The sequence below is a fragment of the Pezoporus flaviventris genome, unplaced genomic scaffold (genome assembly GCF_033815535.1).
Source record: "Pezoporus flaviventris isolate CSIRO_AGI_PZ_B2104156 unplaced genomic scaffold, CSIRO_AGI_Pfla_v1 ptg000025l, whole genome shotgun sequence".
In the NCBI taxonomy this organism is placed as follows: domain Eukaryota; kingdom Metazoa; phylum Chordata; class Aves; order Psittaciformes; family Psittacidae; genus Pezoporus; species Pezoporus flaviventris.
Window position 1 is genome coordinate 28,800,959 of NW_026892573.1, and position 12,170 is coordinate 28,813,128.

The 12,170-nt window shown below is 38.2% G+C and overlaps 1 protein-coding gene across 37 annotated transcripts in view; it reads right to left on the reverse strand.

Moving 5' to 3' along the window:
- DLG2 (discs large MAGUK scaffold protein 2) overlaps positions 1-12,170 on the reverse strand; it is a 998,920-nt gene that overhangs the window by 259,851 nt on the left and 726,899 nt on the right. For all 37 annotated transcript variants that reach the window (XM_061457957.1, XM_061457959.1, XM_061457946.1 and 34 more), the window contains 2 exons: positions 9,809-9,953; positions 7,133-7,274 (listed from right to left, as the gene is read on the reverse strand). In XM_061457957.1, coding sequence (XP_061313941.1) covers positions 7,133-7,274; positions 9,809-9,953 — 287 coding nt within the window. The remainder of the gene's footprint in view (positions 1-7,132; positions 7,275-9,808; positions 9,954-12,170) is intronic.

Genomic DNA, 12,170 nt, shown 5'->3' on the forward strand with positions numbered 1-12,170 from the left:
CTGAGTTTGGGTTAGGCACGGTGACACGATAGAGAGCTTGCAATTGCATGTCATATTCATATAACTGCATCTGTGCACTTCCACGTGTCCTTTACTCATCACTTATAAAGTAATATCGGGTCAAAAACACGGTGTAAAAATCACCATCTGAAAGTTCTACCTACGCTACTTGAAGATCATCTGGGAAACGTGAGTTTCAATTCTGTTCCCACACAAGAACTACGCAGCTAACTGTTTTCAGCAAATACACACTTTTAAAACATGCAATATATAGATTTTGTCAATGGATTAACTAAATCAATTCATTAAAGAATCCCAAAGGAACTGTTTTCAGGACTTATAACTAAAAACTGCAGTTCTTTTTACCTACTGCTATGCTTCATAAAACCACATCAGAAAACTATGACTTACAGTTTTATAACACACAAACCATAATGTTAGTTGCTATAGTTTAATACTGGAAAGTCAAATCTGTGTATCAATATAAACTTAAAGGTGTTTCCATAAAATATACTCAACCAGCAAGTTTATATAAGTAAACAAGCAGTCGAGGAATGGTACTTTCAAAATGGAATAACCCCCCCCAGAGACTTCAACTCATGGCTCTTCTTTTTCTTCCTCCCAGTCCCCAGCACCTCCTCCTCATCCAGAAAATGTTATTTTGCGAAGATACGTGTAAAAAAAAATCAAATATGCTTTTCACAGCAAAACCGGGAACTCAGCTTTTCCATCCATGAGTTTTTATCCAGCCAGAGTTAAATGTTAAAGTGAATTTTTTATTAGCTGAAGCACAGAATTTTGATGTCATCATTTCCTGAAGTTAAATAGGAAGTAAAAACTCAAGACTGTAGCTCTTTGTTTTTATGGCTCTTTCTTGATCTTGTTCATTAAGACAGAAGGAATGTACAGCTAAGAGCCACAGGATTTTTAGGTTATAATTTCAACATTTCTGCAAATAGGAAGGCAGACATCTGCTAAAGAGTAAACTGCAATTCTCTCTCAGCTGTACAAGTAATGAACATACCACACAAATCCTAAAATAAAACAACACTTCTTTTCTTCCTACTGTCATAGAAAATTTGGTTGGAATGCATCTGTATAGGTCATCTCATCCAATCCTGTGCTTGAAGCAGGATTACTGCAAACACTAGAACAGATCAGCCATGATTTTATCTAGCCAAAGCCTAAAAATCTCAAAGGGTGGATATTTCACAACCCTACTAAGAAACCTGCTATAGCACTGCTACACCCACCTACTGTCTATTGTTTTCTTCTCAAACTGAAACCAGAACATCCAAAGGAAATGCTTCGGGCCATTGGTCCTTCTCTACTGAGAAGAGTTTAGTTTCACCATCTTTGCTACTGAGTACTTATAGGGTGCTCTTAAACTGCCCCTTAACTTCTTCTTCACAACATTAAACAAGCCTCAGTTCCCTCAATATCCCTCTAATCTCCAGGCAATTTAGGACCCTGAGAACTCTTGTTTTTCCACAACACTTTTCAAGTTAAAGTAGGGGAATTGGTCACAGCCTTCTAGAAAATAACTCATCTTTTTCTACTGGCCATGCTTCTGTTATAGCCTACTATGCTGATTACCTGACTGGCAATGAGATGCACTCCCGGGTCCATGTTTAGCCTGGCATCTGTTGTAACCTCCAGGTCATCTTCAATGAAGCAGCAGTTTCATGTTTGTTTCATGGCCCATACAAGTGTGTGCTGCTGTTGCACAGCACTGAGGTGCAGTCTTCTTCCTACTGAACTTAATGAGGCTTTTCAATGTCAAGTCCTTGAGGATATCAAGATACCTCTGGAATACAGCTCTGTCATTTGTCATGTTAACCACTCCCCCTTCATTTATCATCCTCTGCAAATTTGCTGAAGGTGCACTCTGTGTCATGATCTAGGTCATTGATGAAGATATTCACTGACGCGCAAGGTATCCTGAGCAGCTCTGCTCATCACTGACCACCTGACAGATATCAAGCAATCACTACCCTTTCAGCCTACTGGTTCAGTCAGTTCCCAACCCAGTCTCTTCCTACAGTCTACTCTTTCAAATGGGAATGCTGTGGGAGACTGTATCAAAAGTCTCACCAAAGTCAGCCCCTTGCATGCAAATGAGCATAGCCATGCTGGGAGAAAGCTGATGAGCAATGTGACAGCATATAATCCAAGAGATATCCAAAGGGTATCCAGAAGGTTTCCAAACCTTTATAAAGCATATTTTCTTTCCAGGTATTGATTAGTTCAATGTGTTTATCCAACACTTCCTCATGTTTGGATGAGATGCTGTTGGAGGAGTTTTAAAGGGTGCTCCCTGTGTTGCAGCATCTCCTGCCCACAGAAGAGGTGTGAGAAATACCTTTGCAGCCACTCCCCAGAGGAGCTAGTGGAGAAAAGGAATCACTGTGTGTCCCACAGCAGATCCAGACACACATCTGTGGGAGCTACGGCATAGGTCAGGTATGACTTTGGAGTCAGCTGTGTTTTCATCCAGCAAAGAGGAATTCCTAATCAAGGCAAGACCTGTGCTGTAGCCTGGGTTGGTATAGGGCAGCCACTGTTATCCCATCATCCGCACAGCTTTTATAAGGAAAGACCACCAGGCTGGACAAGCAGATAATTTGCTTTTGGTAAATCTATGCTGAATATTTCAATTACCTCTGGTCCCTTAAAAGATGATGTTGTGTACTTCACCTTTTTTCTGTATAGTCTGTCTTATCCTACCTTATTTTTTGAAAATAAGTGAAGAATCACTTTTTGTTTTCCTTTATAACCCTTGTCTTAGCTCAAATCAAACAGCTTTTCAATTTTGCCATTAAGCGGGTGAGCAATGCTTGCCTATATCTTGGATTTTAGGCCATCAGAAAGCTCTCTGCTCAGCCAAGAAGGCCTTCTGCTGCTCTGCCTTCCTGCTAAACAGGATGGTTCATTCATGAGCTCTCAACAAGTCTTATTTAGAAATCATCCATTTTTCATGGACCCTATGTCTCTGTGGCAGCATCCCAAGAGATTCTGCTTAGCACTTCTCCAAAAAGGCTGAAGTCTGCTCTTCTGAAGTCTACACTCATAACTTGCTGACTAGTTACACTTCCTTTGAATCACGAACTGAAACAGCTCATGGTCACTCTGATCCAGCTGTTATTTATCACCACCTCTGCCTCTAGTTTTTTCCTTTATGTAAGCATCAAGTCAAGCAGAGAATTATTCCTGTTTCTCCCCTATGGCAGCATTAGGAAATTGTCAGCAACAGTCAAGGAATCTCCTGCATTACCTGCACAACACTTTAGTCTTACTAGAAATTAAAACAAATAAGGACTTACTTGAGGACTGATGATGATTGTATTGAATGTGATGACTGTATTGATAGAGTTGGCTTTTACCCACTTTTGATCCCCCATACTACTAACCTGACATTGTTATTTCATTTAGATTTTAAAAGGTGACAATCCTCATAAAAAATGAAGGAAGGCAAAGCTTCTATCCAGAGAGAATTTAAAATGTATCCAACAAAACAAAAAGTAAATTATGCCCATCATTGGCAGCATTTTGGACCAATTGTATACCCAATTTCAAAAAGCTCAGTAATTAAAAGACAACATCCAGCTTCATTAAAACTTGTGGCTAAAGATGATTCATTTTTTTTTCTCTCTCTTTTGCTTGGATTAAGTTATGTTTCTCCCTTCATTTTATAAAGCAAGAGCTCATCTGAATTTTTTCAGATGCAGATTCAATATCAGATCAAAAAAATCTAAGTTTTTATCAACAGAAACACTTATTTTTGTTTGCAAAATATGAGTATTTAGTTAAAAAAACACCTTAAGACTGGAGCAAAAAAAAAAGAAAGACAAAAAAAGGAAAGCAAGAAGAAGTGGACAAATTGAGATGAATATTCAACCATTTAAGCTTTACCAATAGCTTCATTATAGCAAGTAAGTTAAAAGAAAGCTTGCCATCAGCCTCACTCAAATCACATGCAGAAATAATTATGCAATTGCAAAAGCTCTTCTAGTGGAGAAGTTACCGTTCCAAATATAGCCGGCACAAATGAAAACCTGCTGGAAGTGTTGCCATATTGTGACTGCACAGGTAAAATTTCCCTATGTGATCAAAATGTAAATTAGGCCTGAAAACCCCTTGCAGCATGAACCAGGTCATTTTAATGGACAGCACTGCAGTAGTTGGCAAACATCTTAATTATAACAAAATATGTGAGGAAACCTATAAGTTTCAATAAAATTATCAATATGATAATTAATGTCCCAAAAGATTTTAACTCTAAACTGGTCAGCAAAAAAGGTGTTCCAAATATCTTCTTATTTTAGTGGCACTCATCTGCAAATCCAGTGGCACTGCACAGAAAGAGTATATTCACTATTCTCAGTGTACGGCTGTGAAAATCACTGTGAGAGTTAACTGTGGCCTTTTCCATAGTCCCACTTGAATCAATAGGCAATAATTAGCTATGTGGATGGTTAAAGCAAACAAAAAGGCTCAGCATCATTCAAGGGTTAAATGACTCTGCTTTGAAGATGTTATCATTGTACTCAGAGGAGAAACCTGGTCTCTGGCTCTTGTTTGGGTGCCTCTCAGATAGTGCTGTATGATATATATCAAGTAAGGAAATGCAATGGCAAGAATTTCCTTTACCTTATGACTACATTCATTTTACCTTTGTGCTTTTGTATCCTGGGTAACAGTGTAGCATATAAACTCTTAACACTAATATAATTAAGTACATAATAGCCTCCTTTTCAACAGGTCGAAGTAAATACTTGTTTAGAATGATGAGATTTTCATCTGATTTGCTCTGATGCATTCAAGGGCATTCTGCATGGATGCATTCTGCTCCTACTACTCGACACCTTTATTTCTGCTAGTGCCACATGCCTTGCACAGAAAGTCATATTTGTAGAGTCAGACTCTCCTGTCAATAGTGCCAGTGCCAGAGAAGACTTTGGATATCAGCCCAGATAGGAACAAGAACACAGGAGAGGAGTATTTCACAGCTTCTCTGGGCATTCATTTTTTTCCCCCCAAATAATACAAAATGGACATTGGTGTGAATACCTCAGTCAAGAACCAGACTGTGCCAGTGTTTGCTTTTACTGTCAGAAGCCAAACCAGCAGAATTAACTTGTTTAAAGAAACCCTAAAAATATCAGCATAGAAATGCATCTTTCTTCCTTAAAAGATCAAAAAGACATACTAATTACTTTCAATATAAAACCTGCATGGTTCTTTGAGCAAGTGTGCTTTCTAGCAGACTAATGGGCTCGGACTGTCACTGCCTTCTCTTATATGACTTGTTTGGGTTTCTTTTTGGTAGAAATAATTAGATAAAATCAGCTGCATGGAACACAGAGAAACAGAGAACTGTCTAAAGATAGCTCTTCATTACCTTCCAGGCCTTCTGACAAGTTAAATGGTCTTTTACTGCACAGTGCAAGTTGTCTCCCTTTTGAGGAAGACTTCACTTTCTGTGAAGTCTTTCTTGAACCCCTTAGCTATTATCTACTTGTAAGATTGATTTTTTTGGCCATTTTTAAGCTTTTTTTTTTTTTTTAAATCCTTCTCAGTAAAAATGTTGCTGAAATCTCATTATAGAAGGAGAGAATTCAGCTCATTAACAAAGCCTTCAACATTGTAACCCAGATGCTACATTGGTGCTCTTCCTATACACAGGTATTTAGAGGTCAGTGCTAACCCAGGTAAAGCCTTGATGCACAACTTAATGAAATCAATGGTTTAACTATTAATTAAAAAATATAACTTCTTGGAACCTTTTGGAGAAAACTCATCCTAACTGAATGTCTCATAACTTGAAGGAAAGCAATGTCAAGCTTTGCATCCGCAGTCAAAACAGAGAGATTCTTCTAGCCAATATAGGGAAGCAAGGTGTGGTTACCATACATTTATGTCCTGATCAAACACTGTATCCCAATTTAGTTACTCTGAATCTGTCTCATCCAACAAGTTCAGCAGCTTGAGATTGTAATCATATGCAACAAAAATAATTAAATGCAAATTAGCAAGTTATGAAGCTGATGAATACATAAGTGGAGATTCTTTGGCTTGATACACACAGTAGGTCAGGTCAGATGATGGGAACGGCTCCCTCCTAGCTTTAAATACAATGACTTTATACTGCAGCAAAGGAAAAGGATTAATTTCTCATTTTCTGTGGCATTATAATGGGGGCTCATTTTACAGACGTTAACAGCTGCTGTCTCCTAAGTGAATGGTAGTGCTCTTCAAACAAAAAGATAAAAACACGCTGTCTCATCAGTGACATTCAGCGTTGATCTAACAAAAGGCAAAGAACCTACCCAGCATTTTCTTATTTTCTCTTCTACCTGGAAACCAGCTACACAGATACAATTCTGCTACCAGACATCCATAGAGTAGTACAATTCTTTTGGGATTAAAAAAGGATAAGAAGCAATTTCCAGGGTCATTTTGCTGATGATCACATCAAAGAACTCCTTTTATATGAAGGTATCAAGTACTACTGCATAAACAGTTTCCTTTTAACCTCTCTGCTCTCACAGAAAACTGTTTCATATTATGATCTCTGTAATGGTTAAGAGACTTTTTCCAGTTTCCCTCCAATATTGATTTGCAGTCAGTTTATACACTATTTTTCTTTTCCCATAGTGTTTTCTCTGAATGACATTTATTTTCCAATGCGTGTACATAGAACAATCACAGGCTATTTCAGCCTCAATTTTGCTAACCTAAACAACCTGGACCTTTCCCAGTGTACTGTCATGGACTGGTACAATGCACATACAGTCCCTCCACCCATACATGCAGTGATCCAGATGAGTCACTGATCCTGACATCTAGCTGTGCTAAGTAGATTTTCTTTCTCAGTGCCACATTGCTTTAGTGCAGCCATCCTGTTTAGGAATCAGTGCAGGACTGGACTGACAACACAGACCTCCCGTCAGCCTTCATTCATGTGATCTTTCTCTCAGTTGTCTTCATACCTGTAACAGCTTCAATTCATCTTCCCTTGAACATGAGTGGAAATAACTCTATGCAATATTCTATCTGAGGTGAATGGAACGCTTTAACTATGTCCCTTGCAATTATCATGAAAAGTAATAAATAAAGAGAAGCATCTGACCTGGTGTAGTCGTCCTCCACAAGCATGTGCTTTGGAATGGGTGAGTATCTTCCTGGTGAGATAGGGGCCAGGGATGCCTTGTACTCTAAAGTGCCATTGTTTCCAGAAGAGAGTATATGGTTTTCCATTGGTGGAGAGTAAGCTGATGGCAAGAATAAGCATTTCTAGTTAGTCACTTCCATGTTTGATTAGATGTCACGAGAGCACCAAGTGAACCAAGAACATGCTCATTGCTATAAATAACATCAAAACAGACAATCTCTGCCTGAGAGAGCTTCAAATGTAACAAGAAAGAATGAACAGCTGAATTTTCCTGAAAGGTTAACAGTACTAATACTAATACTACTAATAACTATGATTATTATGGCTCATTTGCAGCAATTGACTCTTTGCAGATATGAATAAGAAAAAGCAGTTTGGAAAACAGGAAACATTTTCTTCAATTAGGACTGACTTGAATAAGGAAATGTAAATAGGAGAAAATTACATTAAAAGCACGCTCCTCTTTTTGGCTCCAGTATACCGCAATGGGAGTAATATAGTAAGGGCTTAAGGTAAGATAAGACCAGGAATTTTATGTATGGCAAGAATTATGTATGGTGAAGGTTTAAAGCTGTGATCTACTAAAGGTGCCAAAATTCCCAATATAATTGAAATTTCATAGCTGTTATTGAGATGATTGTAAGTCTGTACACTTAAAATAGAAAGTGGATGCAAATCTCTTACACAGTAATGATTAATAATGAAAATTACAGGACTGTGCTGTCTGAATCTATTCTTGGGCTGTGGGTTTGCTTGCTTGCTTGCATTTTGCTATTCTGAAGTTACTGGGGATATTTATGACTGAAGAGATGTAATAACAGTCATATCCCATCTCTAGTTAATCTAGAAAAGGAAACGATAAATGGGAAAAGCCATGATATGTGCTTCTGCAATGAGCTATGATTGATTTTCTTATGAGAAGACGACAGCTAAACTTTCTAGTATTAGTTTCAGTCTTTCAGATACTGATACAGAATGTTTCAAGGCAAAATATCTCTACAGGGAAAGGCTGTTACCGGTTCTGAAATACTCTCAATGCGTAGGTATAATGAAAGGTTCCCTGAGGATAAATGAATCTGTATGCACCAACAGCCTGGGGTGGGCCACTGCAAATATTCTTTACTTCTGTTTTCTCATATGCTGCTGATCTATAACCTGACCTAATAAAACACACTGTTTTAGAGCTCCCAAATTATTAATTTGAAAGTATTATAAAGCAGGAGATTGCATAGGAACATTTAGCATTTTTGCTTCTCAGGCTTTGCTAAGATCCAGACCAGATCGCTACTGAGCAACATGATTGCTACCTGTTGTAACACTTGCTAGCTAAATAGGTATCCTCAGCACAGTTGAGTATACCACCTGATGTGCAAGTTACAAACCCTTCCCTTCTATTTTTAAGGAGCAGTCTGAATAAGGAGCATTACGGATATTTAGCTTTTCCATTAGCTTTGTCAGACCACAGGAGCAACATTATGCAAAAGTGCAGAAAAATTTAACTCTGTGTCATTTACTGGGAAAACCTGCCTTTCCCAGCCCTTGGTTGGCCTTAAATGCTCCCAGGATTAGTGGCAGATCAAGATGGGAATGGATCAGTTGCCAAAGGCCTCGTCAAGAATTAAACTGCCATGCAGTTGTTAGATAGTGCAGCTGGTCCCTGTTGATATTTGAACCCAAAGTAGACATTTTTTAATGAACACATAAATGAAGGAAGGTAGTTCCAGTAATGCACTGCTTAGACTAACAGGCACCAGTGATACAGAGAGCTGCAACTGAAATGTTAAGATTGCTGTGAATGAACAGGGAATGGGAATGCCTATGTATGAACACCAGGAGGATTGGCAGGAGGGGTATAAGAATGGCATGTATTAATAGCACTTAGATTCATCAGTAGGTCATCAATACTCAACATAACTACATATAACTTGTGAAGACAGCCTACACCCAAACTAAAATAAAGAGTCAAGCTGTTAAGAGATGATGGCAGGAGATAAAGACTAGATTGGAGCCTAAGACGCTCAGATAAGGAGACAAAAGAGAACTGAGTAAATCCTGAAGACATGCGTAGGTTGGACAGATATGAGAGACTGAAGATCCTAATTGCTGTCATATCCTCATGGGTACAAAAAGCACATCAGCAAGGAGGCGGTCAACATAAAAAGAAGGATTTTTATATTCCAACTAAATATTTTCTTCGTATATGATGTATATTCACCCCAGGCTTTTCACTGTATTTGTACAAGGTGGTTTGCTGCTAGTTCTAATTTTTCAGTGGACAGAGGATTGCAGTCTACAAATCTAATACATTAAAAATATATATTTGCATTTACATATTACTGTAATTGTCACAAGAGTTACAGTTCAGTCTGATTACCTGGACAATGGCAATTTGGAATCAGCAGAGCAGCACATCAGCTACGTTGTCATTTTTGATGCAGAAATACTGCAGCAGAGCTACATTATTTGCAACATCTAATGAGTGTAGCATAATTAAGTAGCAGTAAGTGTTTCATTTTTGTAGCCTTCCAAGCTGTTTCATGAGCTTTAATGGGGTATTTTGGACAAGCTATGAAAAAAATCCACAATCATATGACAAATCATCTCTTTACAAAATGCATTGCAGAAGTCACTTACAGTGAGTAATATCTGGTGGGCCATATGGATCAGTCATGTAAATGGTAGTGGGCTTTCCAACTTTCAGATACACTACATCTGATGTGTTCTTCAGTATCGCTACTGCCTCTTCATGAGTAACTTCTTCTAGACTGTAATTGTTCACCTTAAAGGAGAAATCAGATAGGTGAGTTTGAATGCAGAAACAGACACAAAAAATGACACAGCCTTGCAGTTATCACAATGTTGGGAAAAAAAGCTGTAGACAAACAGCACTAAAGATTACAGAAGCAGTATTAAGCAAGGGAGAAATTACAGTTTTCTTAGTACATGCATATTCAAAGAGTGACACAGCAGTATTGATAATACCATAGAATCATAATGGGTCGAGGTGTCAGTCTTATCAGTAGAAAAGTCCTTTGTGAAATTCTGCTAGAGGTATCATCATTAACATAAAACTACATTTAATAATAATTTAAGAACACCAGATCATTTACAGAAACTGCCTTACTTGACCTATCGAGATAAAATGTCCAAATTCACCTTTTGGCATGAATGGCCAGGACCTCAGAAATACTTAACACCCCAAGTCCTTCCATCCTTGACATGACATTTACCATTACAATAAGAGGTACAAAGTGATATACAGAATAATGGATTGCCTATGAGGTGCAGAAAATGAAAAGGGTATTTCTGGATGGGGAAAAAGGATTTTCAATGTGAAAGTTTGTCAGTTTTCTGGAAGTATGGAAAAAGTAAGAGAATGTATTACTAGTTCTATGCTTTAGCAGAAAACAAGAGTACTTAACATAAGCAAGTATAATAATAGGGGACTACAAATTAATCAGGGAAGGGAATGGTGACAATAAACTTTCCCTATTTAAGCTTTACTCCTATAGAAAGAAAATAAAAAGAAAATTGTCAGAAGCAGTTTATTGTAGAGGCACATAACATTTAGTCACATATAAATCCACTATATCCACAGAAGTCAACAATAGGTTGCCCTCCTATAAGCAGAGCAGTGAATGGTCCCTCCCCCGGAAAACATACATTCTGAATGGAGAAATTATAGGGTAGAGGAAAAAAGTAAAGAAGGGTGTTAGACACAGGTTTCAGACATGTGACGTAAGTCAACAGAAATCACAGAATCACAGAATATCTTGAGTTGGAAGGAACCCATAAGAATCATCCAGTCCAACTCCCTGCTCGTTGCAGAACTACTTAAAACTAAACCATATGCCTAAGAGCATCGTCCACACAGTCCTTGAACTCAGGCTTGGTGCCTTGACCACTTCCCTGGGGAGCCTGTTCCAGTGACCTATATTTCACACTGAATGTTATATATGGAATGCTTCATTGTGATTTAAAGTGCCATCCTCCAACTTCTACAGTTACTGCAAAGGTTCCTTGCAAAGATTATGCAAGATGGCAGAAAAAACAGCTCCTCAAATATAGTATAACATAGTACAGCTGTAAATAGAAGAATTTAGGGCATTTAGTATCAGTAAATTATCAGACAGGCTGTGACAATGAGCTACTGAAAAGGGTTGGGTAACTGGAAAGAAATTCAGCTGTTATGAAACACTGGAGGATTCTTCGTACCTAGACAACTTCATCAGCACTAAGAGAGAATGACTGCTAGTGGACAGGGCTGCTAAATGTAGGGATTCTGTTTAAACTTTGTTCCTTGCATAATTGTCAGGCTTGGTTTTAAGGTTAAATGAAAGAGGCAACGACATGCGTGTTATGATAATTTGACATGAACAGCAATGATACAACCTAACACTCAGAAGACAGTGTTGACACCGTATGCTGTATTTTGACAGGTCTTCTATTTAAATCAAAATCTGATACTTCTATAAATTTTTCTGGTTTTCTTTGTTATGAACAGAAGTAACACACGTATGCCCTTGTAATGAGTGACTTCTAAAGTACTGGGCTAATAGCAAGAAGAAGTGACTGAAATTAAGCCTTTCTTGTTTATGTATTTCAAAACTGCCAAACACTGGAGATTCGCACTTTACCTTTTCCCCTTCCCACACTGTCTGCGCATTGAATCTATCCTGTAGTGTCTCATACTAATCGCAAGCTTTTTGAAGTAAAGATCTCACATAACAACCTCCCACTACACTGCTGCTGTAAATAATTGTTCTTAGAGAAAAGAAAAACAACCCACAGAATGAAATATCAGAGCACTGTCTGAATTTTGATTTTTGGTCTTTTTAGGAGAATATAAAACCAATTAAGACACAAATAGACTCATTGCAACCTTCCCCCCCCCCCCCCCCCCCCGGAAATCTACCTGATAAAAATCATGGTTAGGACTCTTGTACTTCTATCACAACACACTTGGATGTAAGAGTTGTGTAGTTGGAGGATAAAC